The sequence below is a fragment of the Drosophila miranda genome, chromosome 5 (genome assembly GCF_003369915.1).
Source record: "Drosophila miranda strain MSH22 chromosome 5, D.miranda_PacBio2.1, whole genome shotgun sequence".
NCBI classification, from domain to species: Eukaryota; Metazoa; Arthropoda; class Insecta; order Diptera; family Drosophilidae; genus Drosophila; species Drosophila miranda.
This window is the reverse complement of record NC_046678.1, coordinates 1,381,724-1,397,763: the sequence shown is the minus strand read 5'-3', so window position 1 is coordinate 1,397,763 and position 16,040 is coordinate 1,381,724. Positions and strand designations below refer to the sequence as shown.

Below are 16,040 nucleotides of genomic sequence, written 5' to 3'. Positions count from 1 at the left end.
ACACAAAACAGATTTTTTGTATGTTCGTTGAAATAAATCTTAAAGCGCCAGCCGATTCCAGCTGCCTCTGCGGAATTTATACCGATTTCCTGATTGCATGACAAAAATATATGTATGGAGTTTGTCGGGTTTCCCAGACCGATTTTTAGTCCTCAATAGCCGGTGGTGCCGCCTAACATAATCATCATTATTGTTCACTAATTCCACTGCCCGCTGTACATAAACGGCAGCGGTCGTTCTTTCGTTTCACTGTCCCACCTGCTTCCTACCTGCAGTTACAGCATCTCAGCTATTCTCTCGCGTTCTATCTATCGCTTGTGCTCCCCTCTAACGCTCTCCGTCTATTACCCTCTCTCGCCTTTTTCTAGGACTATCTGCATAGTGCACTGGTAATTCGCCCCGTCAGCCCACAATACTCTTGAGCTGATCGTCATAGCTATCCTATCAATCGTTCTATCGTTCTTGCTGTAGTTGTAGTTGCAGTTTTGCTTTCGTCTACCAATAAATTGTACCTAACCTACATCGAACCTTCTCGACTTGTATTTAAAACTTTAACAAAAAGCTTAATAGCTTATCAGAGTTCATTTTAAAGCTTATGTACATATGTATATATAAATTTCGCGAAAGGGAGAATCATAAAATCTGAAATAAAATGATTCAAGCAGCATTTAGTTGTGAACTTATGGATATCTAGGCTTATCTGCCCGGAATTTCTTTGAGATAAACGAAATTACTACAAATTTTATTTCATAAAATATTTTCGTTCAGAAGTTACAAGTTATTTCGCAAGCTGAAATTACCAAAGGCCCCACTGTGCAATATAATAAAGGAAAAGTATGTGTTCCAAATCTTTGGTTTGTAATTGGATTATCTTCATAAATTCGCATATTTCTGAAAAAAGACTACATATACATATGCATGTATGTGAAATGTATGTCTTGTATTGTTCCTAAAGTATATTGTTCCTGAATTAAGACTAACGCAAAATTGTGATGATTGAATCATTCTGTGCGCTTCGAACTTCTGTCCAACTTTGAAATACCCTCTAGATCGCAAATTGTTTTTTGCCCACAAAAAGTATTTCTTTTATTGCTTGTGTTTTAAAATGTAATGTTTGTTCTGTTTTTTTTTTGCCTATTATTTTTTACCCCTACCCCTCCCGTGAACGATAGATCGGATAGTAATTCGGTGGTGGAAAGAGATAGAGAGGGAGATATTCAAAGGACGGTGCGGTATGAAAATAGCTAAAATTTGTCATTAGTCAAGCTCAAGCTAGCTCTTTCTATATTTCCGCTATCACCGTTGTGACTTTTCTCCTGACAGCCACCCCAAGGGCAATGACAGCTGCTGGTGATACACATTCGGTATCCGAATTTATCACCTCGGAGAGCCTGCAAAGTCATTAGCTATTCCGATCCCACCAGTAAAGAGGTGCCATCAGAGGTACCAGGCCTGTGGTGCCAAAACCATTGGTGGGGGTCCCACCAACGCGGCAAGTTTTTATCTCACGGCTGGCCCCTGACTTCACATCTAATGATGTATTTGCTTTTATACAATGCAAATTAAAAGCCGTCGGCTTAGAAGTAGAGAAATTTAACTGCTCTTTTGCCAGGGAGAAAGCCTGCTTTAAGATCAGCGTCTCCCCAACTCAATTTGATACCATTTGCCACGTTATTGTTTATTCCGAGACCTGGCTAAAACCGGACATTCTTAGTTCCGAAGTGCTGTCAGGTCGGTACACAACTTTTAGAAATGTTCATCTCGCTGTGCAGGTGGTGTTCTGATTGCAGTGGACGTATATTCTACCTCCTTCGGATATCTCAATCTATGAGCAGCACCTGTCCGCTTTAAAAAATATGTCTTCCACGCTATCAGACAATGATCATATGATAGTTCTTGGTGACTTCAACTTGCAAGGTACTGTTTGGTCTTCGGTAAACGAATGGCCATGTCACGACATGACTTTGTTGAAAGCTTGCTTGACTAGTATCAAGTTAACCATGTGAAAAATTACTTAGGTCTATTGCTTGATCTGTGCTTTGTATCGGATCCGACCATTGTGTTGCTAACCCGAGCCCTCCCACTCAGTATACCTGAAGTCGTCTACCATTCTACTTTCGAGGTGTCGCTCGACATAGGACCAACTGTATTGGATCGGTCGTGTCCGCTGCTTTTGTAAAGCCGAGTTTGCTAAGCTTAAGAACCTCATTAGTGATTTTGATTGGTCTAATCTGTACTTGTGCACTGATGTCATAAGAGGTATACACATTTTTTACGATGTTCTTGACACATTTGGTAATTCTTGTGTCCCGCTTTCTCTATCCAGTCTAAAATACTTTAAATCAAGACTGTATTCAAAATTCGAAGAAGTTGGTTCAGTAAAATTTCTCCGTTTTTAACGCTCAATGCTATAAAAATACCTATCTCGATGTAGGATTCGTTTTTCTTATGACCCTAAACAGTTTTACAGCTTCGTAAACAGTAAGCTTAGAGCGCTCTAAAACACCCCTCCTCGCTTTCATTTCAAAATACGTCGGCAAATAATGATCAGGCAATTGCCGATCCCTTTGCAACCTATTCGCAGGAAAGCTATTCTGGTCAGCCGTACCCATTCGGTTTACCAAGGTCGAATGCCATTTGCAGCCCTCTGTCAAATTAATGCACTATGCTTGAGTTAAGCCGGTGTTTACACAGGGATCTGACGGAGTTCCCGGCTTTATACTCAAGTACTGCGCCGAGGGTCTGTGTGGACCCTTGCTTAAACTATTGTCGATTCGATTAAACGATTCCTTCCAGATCGGGGAAAGCAAGCGATCTGGAAGGAATCGTTTATAATTTTTGTTCACAAGAAAGGAGCAAGTCTGACGGAAAGAATTATAGGGGCATTTCCAAGTAATCCGCTATTCCTAAAATGATTGAGAACATTTTAACTCCGCCCCTGCAACATCCCTACAAATCACTTATAACGCCAGATCAGCATGGATTTGTAAGGCGGGGATCAACTACCCCAAATTTATTAGAGTTCACCTCTTTCATCTTTAAAGGCTCTCAGGGAAATTTACAGACAGATGTTATTTCCACCGAATCCACGAGTGACCTTTTAGGATTTACTTCCTGAGATGGATTTCTAGTTACCTTTGTTTACAGGTCTCAACGAATCCTCTCAAAAAACTCCATCTCCTCACCAGTGAAGGTTACTTCTGGAGTACCACAGTGCATCCATTTAGGCCCCTTCCTTCGATATTAACATACTCTGGAGTAGTCATGAATGACCACCCCATGCGGTGGTTCTCTTGAAAGAATTACTCTGGTTGATGAGTTTGGTGTTATATTAGATGCCAAGCTAAAGTTTTTTCAACACATTTCTTCCTTGGTAAGTAATAGGGCCATGGACGTGTTTGTGTTTAAATAGGTGGTCAAAGGACAATGATTTTAGAATACGGCTCTTGTGTACAAAGTACATCAGGACCTTCTAGAATCAGTCCAGAAGAACTTTATACTTTTTGCTTTGCGGGGCATTAACTGGAATTCAAGTGTGAGATTGCCATCTTACCCTAGTAGATTACGCTTAGAAAAATTCTTGCTGTGATTTTTTTGCACAACTTTATCAACGGTGACGTAGATAGCAATGCTTTGTTGAGCATAAACTTCACGATTCCTATTAGACTAGAAACTATATACCGTTGTCCCCTCCCCGTTATTCCTTGCAGATTATAATTCACTATTCCAGGCTTACTATTGTTGTCATGCCGGATTATACTAGAAATAATTAGTCTCACAGTTTGTTTGGAACGGAACCTCGGAAGAAAAGCCTTCCTAAATAATACAAAAATACTGTCTGTCTCCATTTCTCAATCCGGAATACGAACCGGTTGTTAATACATTATAAGTGGTCATATCATCATAAGGACATTAAAAATGGCTGCTTTTCTGTCTGTGGCTGGTGTAACAAGCTTTGGCTATACTGACTAGGATTGGGATTGACTTCATTACGGCAGTTTCATAACTAAAAATCTCAAGTATCGAATTAAATCTAGCTCAAAAATGAATAGACAAAGTTTTTTAAGTTTTATTTCTAAAAAATGTATTTATGCAGCTATCAATGATATTTCCTATTTTTGCTAACTCAAAACTCGTATAGTATTTATATAGTGTATATAGTATCCATCAAGTTATCCTTTAGTCAAAGATAGGCTTTTAAAACTAAATTTTTCCCATTTGATATTTTTATCAAATATGTAATAATAAAGACTTGTTTTAATTAACGACTGATTTTTATTATTATTATTATTTTATAGACGCAAATAAACAAACGCAATTTATATATTAAGTAGAGAATATATGTAAATATCTATGTATATATGCATAGTACTGAATAAATCGTATCTATGTATGTACATATGTCGTAAATCGTGGTGTTGGTCGAGAAGCATACTTCAGTTGGTTATACACGTCTAAAAATCCGAATACGGCATATTTCCTTGTGCTGGTAAAACGTTTTGTCCTGGATAAGTATATTGATTTTCTGGTTCCGTGACCCAACCCCGGGCGCAATTGTTAAAGGTCTGAGCCTGACTTGAGGAGGTTAGCCGCGGTACCGTACTGTTAGATGGCTGTCCATATCTTGTAGATATACAGGGTGATCGAAGAGGTTGCGGTGATATCGAGGCTATTGAACTAGGAGATCTTGAAGCATGTTCCACGGAAAATCGGGCATGATTGGATCCAAACGGTGTAGGCGAAGCATTACGTACTTGGGATGATTGCCGAGCATTTAGGTAATTTTGATTTTGATTCGGGTAACTTAAATTTGACTGTTCAAACTTGGACAATTTCTCATATGATAACGGCGATGGGTTAAAGTTGACCGGCGGCGCTCCCTGCGCAGAGGTCTGAGGTATTTTCTGGTAGCTAGCAGGAGTAGACAACTGTTGCTTTGGAGGTATGGTGCTAAAACCAGTAGATATGGGCTTAGACACCGGAAAGCCCCAACTGGTTCCCATCGATGTTTCATTTAAACTATAGTTTACTTTTGGCAGAGGCTGATGGGAATACTCGTGGGATGTGTTTATATTTGAAATATTGTGACCCGGATATGCAGGCTGCTTATCTGTAAAGTTCTTTGGCGGTGGTGCATAGCTTGCTAGGGAGATTTCCTTAGGAACGTATAAGCCTGTGAAAAAATGAATTTCTAGTTAAATTTATACGAAATATATAAAATTTGAAAGGAAATAACTACTACTACTACATTCAATATAAATGTTTAGGGAAAAAAATGCAAGCAAATTAAGACATTTCAGACAGACGAAATCAGTACACACGATAACAAAATAACACTTATCTGTTAGATAAGGAAATAATGGAAATATTTGTGTTCTCTAGACTGGAGTGAACAAATAACAATATGAAATATATTAAAAATGAAAAACATGGGATTTTCCGGGATCTAAAAGTCTTGCCTCCATTTTCATTGTCAGCATCGGTCGTTTCATTTGATAGATATGTAGAACCATTTTGACTTCTGGGCTTTACAGATACTTTGTATTCACCTAAGCACTGCTGTTCGAACGAGTATATAAGATCTCGCACATTTAAGTTTTCGTTTATTTCATCATCATCGGTACTGTGACCTGCTTGGACTACATCTTCATTATTCAGGCTTACGCCATTGGGACTCTCATGCTTGAGCTGTTCCCGATTTAATTTGGTTAAACGGAATAAGCGAGAGTCGTCGCTTCGCTTCAATATTTCTATTTCAAGCCGTTGCTGTTCCAAAAAATATTTTTGAAATTTTTCGAGTTGATGCAATCGGGCTTGCACATCAACAGCGAACTCAATGGGCGGCCTTTGCCCATGGCACATTTGAACATTGTCCCTAAAAATGTCATGCTCTTGACTGACGTATTCGTTTTTGTATTGATCATTGCCCTCCCAAGATGATAACGGTTCATTGAATTCAAAATACTCTGGAACAGTTTTTTCATAAGGTCAAAATTATCATCTTATCTTACCAAAGTAAAGTATTGAAATACCAGTAATTAATTAATTAATCAATAGGGATTAACTTACCTCTTGGTAGTTCCACATTTCGGCCGCCCCAGCCCTGGGCAACACTTGGTTTATAAGCCAATTCTCTTTGTGGGTTCGTGGGCAAAATGGATGATTGATGTTTCACATTTTGTTTAAGGGACTGGAGGCGAAAAACTTTTTTACGTCCAATATTATTAAAATAGGTACTTCATCATTACCTTGTTATATGATTCCTGCTTATCTATCAATGGTATTTCATAGGATACTGGTTCAGCTGCATCTATAAAATCGCTTCCACCACTATGGAAATATGTTTTTGGTACGGACGAAGGCGAGAGACTTTTAGGTTTGGACTCCAAAAAGGCAGAGCTCGCTGAACCTGTCTGTAATGCGGCTTCCCAAGGTGATTTAACAACCTGCAGTCCAGGCTTAGAATACTTTTCTATCAATTGATCTTGGTGAATATTTAATTGAACGCGATGTTTTCCCGCATCAGAATACGCCGGCAAAATGTTTGGCGAGGTTGCCGGCTTGGACTGATACTGCTGATAATCTGGAATACCAGATGGATGACTTTGAGTCCCTGCATTTGTTTCATCGACTACCCAATTATCAGCCTTTCGGCGACGTTTTGCAAACAGTTCAGCACCTACATATGTTTATATGTATGTATGTATGTTGGATGGTTGAGCAAATTGTAGAGCAGGCGGCGGCGGAGACGGCGGTGGCAGTAGCGAAGCAGGTTGTAAGCGATTGTAATCATGAAGTCCATGGGAGAAAAAATATTTTAGTTACTTACGTAATTTAAATTGGTTAAATGTGTATTGGTTCGATACATTATTTGGTTTGTTTGTTCTTTTGAGTTAAAATTATCATGAAGTCCTTTACGAAAATTTAAATTATATCGTGTACAACAAAAATGTTAAATGTTCGATATACATACATATGCAGGCTATAGCTAACTAAAAAAAAGAAAAAACCATGATGGACAGTGATTTATCAAGAATTTACGTGTATAAACTTTTTGGCGTTCAGACATGTTTATTTTTTAATGGAATTTCAAAGTTTAATTTCTTGCCCATACATAATGTACACATAATCAAGTATACATATGTACATACCTTACATCGTATATCGAACAATTAATCAAAAATAGTTGTATGTGTCAGCCCGTAAATATTAAGATTTCCTCATAAATATAACTGCTAAATAATGATTCCAATACACTTTATATTATACTAAGGAATTGTTATTTTACCTCGTCCCTGATTAAGTTTTAGTGCGGTTATTAGTTCAGCGCAATTGTCAGGCGATAACAGTCCAGTTTCAACATTAATCGATTCTTTGAGTGAGTTATAATCGCGAACTTGTCCTCTTGGATTCATTATGAGCTTTAGAGGAATTTTTTCCAGCTTTGTTAGTTCCAGCAAGGAATTTGCATCTGTATTTTCTTTGTATAACGTCTTAGCTTCACCTGTGCAATCATCCTCTGTTTGTACAAATGATTATACATTAGCATGTTTTCAAATTCATATGTATGTAGCTAGTCTATATGAGTTTGTACATATGTACTTATGCCTGTTCTTCAATATGTACATATGTATGTATGTATGTCCCTCAATATCGAATCTTCTTATCACCTTGTTTGCATATACTATGTATAGTCATCTGCAGTACGATATTTCAGTTAAAGTTGCTTAAAGCTTGAACCACTGGGATTACAATGATAAGAATTTTAAAGTTCACAATATAATTGCCAGTTCACTAAAATATAATTTTAGTTAAGCTGTACATTCCTGAATGGCTGAATTTCTACCGATTCAGTAATAAATATATTAAGAAATTCGCTTGGCCGGCGTCTTAATTTTTCCTGTAGATTCGTTGGTAAACTTTCAAGGCATGTATTTGGAAAATATTCTTAGAATGTATACGGAGAACTGATACAAATTTCTATTAATCTTAGAATATTTAGCGCAGTTGGTCCCTCTTTTAACTAGTTATTTAAGTAGATCTGGTGTAAGTCTTTATTTGATTCCCTCTCAGGGTAGTAAAACACGCATATCGGTTAAGTATGGTGACTTTTGCATGCATCGAAGTGACTATTACCTTTATCACTACCTTCATGAACCCATTTTACAGAGCGTTTCTTGCGATTGACATACATTGTTTGACCCTTAGACGTTTGGTTACTGATATCACTCAACGAATGGGATATTCTTCGTGCTAGCTCAACCTGGTCTTCCACAGTAGGATGTAGGTTTGGAGAATAAAATGCGGATGATGCATATAGCTTTCCTATTTTAAACAAATTAAAAATCAGTTTAAGTAGCACAGAATTGAAAATTAGACGGTATACATTTGATAAAGTTACTTTTAAAAGGCGATACGTAATTAGTGATATGTTTTTAGTTTAGAAATTGCGTAAGCGAACAATGTAAGACGTGAGTGGAAGCTGGTAATTTCAGCTGAGATTAGTCCAATGGCAATTGACCAAAGCGAAAACATTTCATGTAGTGATAACGGGTAGCCCCACGTAGGTATGGTAGTAGATATGTGTTACATATATTGCTTGTAAGTTGTACGAGGCTTACGTATCACCTTTTCTGTTTGTTTTTTTGTTTACTTACGATTTTTTGGCAATATTTCAATAGCATCGGTCGCAGGTGTGAATATTTTTCGCAAATCAACTGACTTCGATAAATTCGTTGTTTCCTATTTTAATTACAACACATAGGAGAAATTGTTCTAACTAAGCTTGATATGATTGTTGATTGTTTTATGCAAGCCAGTTGTGTGTACTGAATATATAAATAAAATGCTTGAGCACCGGAAAATAATTACAAAGCTTATCATTGCTGTCTGCTTTTTAGCTATTCGACCCGGATGATACATACATTTTTTCTTTGCCACAGCTTCGTGCTTAACTCTAATAAAACTTTTCTTTTACTTTGATCGTATAGATCACTGGGCCGAAACCCGCGTTTTCTCTCTACTATGCAATTCATTTTAAACAAATTAAGTGGTGGCTTTTGCGCATTAATAAATACTTCGAACGTTAACCTATTGCATTATGACCATTTTTATTCGATACTAGCGGGCGGCACAAATAAAATTCTAAAAAAGACACTAGTCGTTGAAGATACATGCATACATATGAACATATATGTATATGTAGGTATGTAAAAATGTGTGTATACACATGGACGCATACAAAGCTCTCTTGAAGGCTAATTATAGATGACTTTTTAAATGTTGGAACGAAACGTACATTAATTTAAATTCTATATGATTTCAGGCAAACACATGCACAGACGTATACATAAGGTAAATTCTCTCATTTTGAGTGCTCGGCATATACAGTAGTGGAAATCAATGTTATTTGCCATTCACGTGTTCGGATATTCAATTGCGGTTGCAATTCGCTTTTCATCATTTTTGCGGAGCACAATCAGTAACAGAATTGTATCTTGTCTTTATTTGCGTATTAATTAGAATTATGTTCCATTAATATGTATACATGTACATATTAAACAATAGATGTAACAGATCCCGAATAGTAAACTACGAATCCTTAGCCTATTCTCATACAAATAATTCAACTTGTTAGTTATTATTTTTATTTATTTTGAGAATTTTGTAACTTTCCAACTCTACAGGCAATAGCTTCCTGTTTTACTTTATTCAACTCGGATTGCTTTATCCTGCAGCTTCGATTACGAATAATCTATCTAAAAGGGTACCAAAATATTTAGCCACTATCTACTAATATGGAATATGTCCCATAGCTTCGATTGGACTTACTATATTATTCGTGTTCGGAAATAGTTTCTAACTTATGTCATATGAGCTACCGGAATTTCTTTTTGTACTTACTTTTGTATTATGTAAATCATCACCTTGACTGTAGGCGGTATACAAATGAGATTGTGTTGAGGAAGGTCCATCTCGCTGGTTTCTTTGTGAACTCAAGAACTCTTGTTTCTCAACTTGCTGTTGTTCCCACTGTTTTTGTTTAAGTTGATTTTGGGCAGTCAGCTGTTGAGCCAGAATTTGCTGCTGCTGAATTTGGTTAGTCAATTCGTTCTGTTTCTGAATTAGCTTCAGCTCTTGCTCCTTAAGCTGGGTAATTTTCTCTTGAGTTTTTATATTGATATCTATATCAGATATAATGTCCTGAATTTGATTGTTAAAGTTTTTCTGCAGAGATAAAAAAATAAATTGGTTTATAAAAAGTGTAATGGCTAATTAATGTAATCGCACATTCCAACACTCTGAAACCATTTTTAATCAGTATTTTGCTACTGCTACTTTACTTGCTTTCTAATTTTTGTATATAAATTTAGTACCAATTTTGAATTAGTCTTAAGACTGCTTGTATTTAGTACACAAAATTACCTTATTGAATAGTTTTCCTATTGCAAACCAGTTCATGCGAACAAATACATACATATGCAAAAAGGGGCTTGTTGTTGGTATATAACCACGAACCAAAATTAACCAAAAGCTTACTTGATCTTTTAATAATCTCACATCTGCAACTTCGTTAGCTGTCTGAGGCGATGGATCAGACGATTCATTCAATTTTTCCTTTGAATCAGTGCCCTAATGTAAAAATAAAAAAGTACATAAATGAACACATACATTTTCATATGTATTTATGTATATGTATATATATATTTACATAAATTTATATGTATTCACATTTAATCAAACTTAAACCTAGACTACTCAGTTACCTTTTTAGTTTGGCTTTCAATTACTTCAGACGGTACTTCAGATTTCTCCGGAAAATCGATAGCAGTTTCGACGATATCCTGTTAAAAACGTGTTTGAACAATGTTTTAGCAATCGAATCAAACGGGATTGTTAGTCACTGTCATATTACTATTATGGAAGTTGCTTTTAATATTTGATTTTATTTTATTAGTTTTCGCAGATATTTAATTATATACGTATTCTAAATTAGTATTAGCAATCTACTTCAGTTTCATTAGTTTTCATTTCACTTTAGTTTTATTAAATATTCTTATTAAACATTTTTTTTTTGTTATGCGGTGAGCTCATATGTATGTAAGTAATGTATTGAGACTTAATGATATCGGCTGAAAAATTTTAAAAATCAAGGCCTAGTTTTCTTTGATGTTTTCAGCATTAAATAGCTGCAGATAGAAAAATAGTTCACTGCTATGCACGTATTTCCATCAACTTATAGTTTGCATGTTTAGTTTGAAGATCTATTAAATAGATCAGATAGCTTTACTGCATTCGAAAAGCTTGGAAGCGCTTAATCAGATAATTTGAATATAAAGCGTAACAAAATACTTCTTCTGTCACAGATTCTGTCCCATCTTCTGACTCCGTTTCTTCCTCATATTTAGCTTCTTCTACTTCGTTTACTTGCGATTTGGCAGAAACTTGAGGTTCTGCTTCCATTTCCGATTCGCCGGCATTATTGGATGTTTCGTCTATAGGAACATCTTGAGGATTTGCCACACTGCTTGCATCTATTTCAGCAGTAGTTAAATTTTCAACCACCACTTCTATAGTTGGCTTTACCGTTGCCGGTTTTTCCGCTGCCAGTTTTCCCGTTACCGGGTTTTCCGTAACCGCTGTTTCCGAAACAGGAGTTTCCGTATCCGTTACCACAATCGAATCTACTATAGCAATAGTAGTCGTAGGTGTTTCGTCCGATGGCTTAACGTCTTGATCAGATTCTTTCGCAATAACGAGTACACTTTCATCAATTGAATTATTAACACTTTGGCTAGGTTCTACAGATGTTTCGAGTAGTTCGTCGTACTCTTCGGCAGCCAAATCCGTCACTACAACTTCAGTCTGTGGCTGTTGTGGTACAAAAAATTAAAATAATAAAATGTTTCCGCAAATTTGTAGAAGAGAGGCAAGAGATCTGAAGGCTCTGTTGATCTAAGAGATAGTAGTAGATCTAAGAATGCTTATGTATGCATGAACATGTCACAAGTATGGTTATGGCTTTGTCGCTTGTTTTCTATAACTGATTTTTCTACAGGGCTTTAAAACTTCATTTTATGTACAGAAATATAAAAATGACACAATAATTACGTACCACAACTTCAGAATTTGAATCCATTTCTTGTTTTTAATTCTGTAAATTCCGTACTCAATGAGATATCTGAAAGTATTAAACTATAATTAGAAGAAAGGGGAATCGCACACAACCTTTTTCTGAATGGCGATTTTAATAATAAAAAACGCCGATCCGATCCACATGCAACAGGTGCTAAAATGTATTTCTACTTTTATCTCGAGCTCATAACATGTAAACACATTCCCATACATATTTTCATATGAATGTAAATGCATCTGTATCACAAGTGAGTTGTTTTAATCAGAATAAAACTCATTTGATGTTCACTTTAACGTGCCCGTTACACAATTAACAATTATTCACTTCCTATAAGCACATATGTACATATGTTCACACATTCATATGTATTCTTGCATGTAAATTTATTAATACAAATGTATATATAATTTCTTTTGTGCTCCAAAATAATTGAATTGATATTTCATTGTATACTTATTAAATACCAGATATTGCTGCGGAGCAAATAATTTAAATTTTGTACAAGGCAGTACAATCGAACTATTGTAAGATGATAATAAAATAAATGCCGTCCTGACTAAAATAATGACCTCGAATGAGCGAGAATATACGCCGTTCGATTTCAAGAATATGAGTGCACATCAAAGATAGCTTCCACACTGTCCACATTTTGTCTATTTAGTATATAATCAACGTTCTCACGAAGAACTTTTCACAAAATTTAAATTTAAAACTCACATATACATACATAAAAATACATACATTCTCGTAGTTCATCTAGAAAATTTCTTGCTGCAAAGCGAGCACAATCGGTGCACAGTGGGTCCGATACATAAAAAAACGTTGCAATATACTCGCACCAGAGCAGAAGCGATCTGGTAACCAACAATTCAGAAGCGTCGGAAAAATGAATAGCTATCAAGTATTTAAACATACTATTGCGATTATCTTAACATCAAAAGAATGGCCCATTAAAATGTGGTTTATATGTGATAATAATCTGTTTCGGTGTTTCTTACATATTTGATAACCCTAATATATAATTACTATTTTTTATTGTGCATTTTCATTTATTTAATTGTGCTAAATAGAGTTTACGTTCTAATCACTTTCCCAGAGGTACGACCCGCTGTTTATACTACCGTCTCTTTTTATGGGACTTATTTATTTTTCGACGTTTCAAAATCATTTCATATAATGCGTCCAAACCTTCCTGAAGGCCCTCGCCAGTTATAGCACACGTGGGTTGTATATACCAGCCTTTCATGTGTAAAGCATTTGAAGCTTCAGCATTGCTATGCTTTACTGTAGTATGCCAGTTTTGCTTTGTTTCTTGCTGAATTTTCTTGTCTTTTTCAGCAGAATCAGAAGGCATATATGAAAATGAGGCCAATGCGCCACTACTCATTGACGAATTGCTTTCATAAGTTTGATCGAGAATAGGCGTTATGGGAGCTATTGGAGAGTATGGTTGGCTTGGTAGATGCGGATCCAGCGCTTTCTCAGTATATCTTTGGTTTGAAGAGCTATAACCAATTAGGTTGCCAGTTGAAGAAGAGCTTGAACTTATCTTTGGCATGTTCGGCACTGGATTTTGAAGTTCGTTAAGCCCCAAAAGCTTTTCCAGCTCTTTAGCACCGCATGCGCTGGGAAGATCTTGTTTATTTGCTAGTATCAGTACAGGAACGCCCTGTTTAATACAAGAAAATATCATAATTTAGTACCATTGGTATGCAATAAATAATTTTAATGCTGTGGAAAAATTTATTTTTCACCTGATTGTCTGGACATTTGGCCGTACGCATTAATTCCATTTTTGCCTCTTCCATGCGTTCTGTGTCGACGGAATCAATAACAAACAAAATGCCATCCGTGCATCTGAAAGCAATCAAAATCTAAATAAAACCGCCGCTTCATTTACATATATGTATATGTACGTTTGGATTAATCAATCATACCGTGTGTAACTTCGCCACAACGGCCTCAGCTTTTCCTGTCCTCCAACATCCCATATTAGAAAGTGAATTCCCTTTGCTCGTCCAATCGTACCTTGCACCTTTAAAATTAACAAGGCCTTAGTTAAAAGACATTATCTACTATTATGAATCTATAATAACCTTTTCACAATTAAATCCTATAGTGGGCACTGTATTTAAATACTGGTCAAATTTGAGTCTGTATAGTGCCGTTGTTTTTCCAGCAGAGTCTAAGCCTAACATGACAACATGCAACGTTCCCTGAAATGTAATGAAATGTAGTCGTTTTAAATGATAACATTATTATTTTCTGAAACTACCTGTGACGGCAATGCATCCAACAAATTTCCATTCTTTACCAAAGGCTTTACCATTGTAGCGCCCATCTTATAAGGAAGTACCTTTCTTTACATTACGCGGGATCGTTCTGATTGCAATTAATACATGGCAGGGCAAACGTTATTGGATGTTTCCCAATCTAGTTTTGTATTTTTGCCAATTGAAACAACGGTTTGGGATTTTTTCCAATTGGTATGATTTTATGCTGTTTTATTCGATAGCATAAGAGTCTTAAATCGATACATGATATATTTTATTGATTTATAAAATATTAGAGGTATTCATACAAGTGATTTTGGCCATTTCTACCTTTATGAATCTACTCGTGTATGAATTCGTCCCGGGCGATCTTAGTAGGGGTACTCATGAAAGTGATTAAAATGTGGCTCAGATTCATCAAAAGCATTTATCTGGGGCTGCCGGCTTTTTTTCTTCTTCTTGCATTTTTATATGTTGGTGTTTCTGCCAGCGCACTGAAGAACTCTTTTCTGTACCAGCTATCTTATCTCACGCAATGCTCGATATAATATTGCATCTCTTATTGCTCTCTCTCAGCAATTCCTTTTTGATATTCCTTATTTTAACCATATTGGCACAGAGACACCAGCACAGTAATGAAGAGTCACAGATAGGAAAAATTAAATATAGTGACCAAGAGGACGGATGGACTAGATTGCTTAGAAATATATGGACAGACGGAGCCTTCATCCTCCGTGCATGTATAAAAGATATGGTATGCTACTCACCTAGTAGTATTCGATTTTTTTCACAGCCTTCTGTCCCACTCTCTTGATTTATGTTCAGAATTTAACATGACCCCACCCCCAACGTGTGGAGACCTATTTAGGAAGCCCTATTTAGATAGGATAATCTACTATTATCAGTCAGAAATAAAATGTCATCATGACGACCCTTTTATTATTATATAATTTATAAATTAATTATTTATTTACTTAAATAGAGAATTTTGGCGAAAATGTAGGTCCCGTTAAGATAAGTTAGAAATAATGGATTCCAAGCAGCAGATCAGTAGTAAACGAACAGCCTAAAGTGAACATATTGGAATTTTCCAACTAGAGTGAACTTGAACCTCGTCAGTACCCTGGTACCATTTAATGGTGAGGATTTAAATATGTTTTTTAATAAGATAAAATCTCTGTGCCGGTTGCTTAGCTTTATACAGTTTCACATAACGGCGGCTCAGAATCAGAGGTAAAGTCGTCTCTCGCCTTGGGCACCAAGATTGATATAAAATCAATTGATGACATGCCGAATACAATGTCCACAATAAGCAAATGAAAACTAGCAGAAGCAAAAAAAGCTAATGATAGATGACGGTCGGCTTCTCCAAAGGATAAGAATGCAAGCGCACAAAAACATGATAAATTCTGGCCTACAGGTAGTCTTCATCAACCGAAGAGACATCGAAGGGAAGATCTCGGATATAAACTGGCTAACTGCAATAGGTAAAATCCTAGATGACATGGCAAAAACGGCAGAGCGGACAGAGAACCTGGCTCCCTGTGTTCCATTGGAAGCACGTGGTATAAGGGAGCAAAGGCAGTGGCCTGTGGAAACAGAGAAACTCTCAAGTTTCTTAAAGCTTAAAG

General features: G+C 36.4%; 2 protein-coding genes across 15 annotated transcripts; both read right to left on the bottom strand.

Moving 5' to 3' along the window:
- Window positions 1-4,255: 4,255 nt before the first annotated feature.
- Window positions 4,256-12,841, bottom strand: LOC108164487 (early endosome antigen 1). Of its 12 annotated transcripts, none has more exons than XM_017300245.2 (13): window positions 12,601-12,841; window positions 12,116-12,181; window positions 11,353-11,871; window positions 10,767-10,844; window positions 10,540-10,632; window positions 9,904-10,227; window positions 8,658-8,742; window positions 8,137-8,325; window positions 7,289-7,519; window positions 6,249-6,583; window positions 6,070-6,190; window positions 5,460-5,966; window positions 4,256-5,173 (listed from the first exon to the last, which is right to left on the bottom strand). In XM_017300245.2, the coding sequence occupies exons 2-13, from the start codon at window positions 12,137-12,139 to the stop codon at window positions 4,455-4,457; spliced, it is 3,225 nt and encodes a 1,074-aa protein (XP_017155734.1). In that variant the 5' UTR covers window positions 12,140-12,181; window positions 12,601-12,841; the 3' UTR covers window positions 4,256-4,454. The 12 variants fall into 12 exon arrangements, with proteins under 12 accessions (XP_017155734.1, XP_033250198.1, XP_017155732.1 ...); XM_033394307.1 differs by having other exon boundaries at window positions 6,249-6,679; window positions 8,149-8,325; XM_017300243.2 differs by having other exon boundaries at window positions 6,249-6,679; window positions 12,601-12,840.
- Window positions 12,842-13,038: 197 nt separating this feature from the next.
- Window positions 13,039-14,665, bottom strand: LOC108164488 (ADP-ribosylation factor-like protein 4C). 3 transcript variants are annotated; one of them, XM_017300253.2, is made up of 5 exons: window positions 14,412-14,663; window positions 14,233-14,352; window positions 14,074-14,171; window positions 13,891-13,993; window positions 13,039-13,805 (listed from the first exon to the last, which is right to left on the bottom strand). In XM_017300253.2, exons 1-5 carry the CDS (start codon window positions 14,475-14,477, stop codon window positions 13,254-13,256), a joined length of 939 nt encoding a protein of 312 aa, XP_017155742.1. In that variant the 5' UTR covers window positions 14,478-14,663; the 3' UTR covers window positions 13,039-13,253. The 3 variants fall into 3 exon arrangements, with proteins under 3 accessions (XP_017155742.1, XP_017155743.1, XP_017155744.1); XM_017300254.2 differs by lacking the exon at window positions 13,039-13,805 and having other exon boundaries at window positions 13,901-13,993; window positions 14,053-14,171; window positions 14,412-14,665; XM_017300255.2 differs by lacking the exon at window positions 13,039-13,805 and having other exon boundaries at window positions 13,919-14,010; window positions 14,412-14,665.
- Between the last annotated feature and the right edge of the window lie 1,375 nt (window positions 14,666-16,040).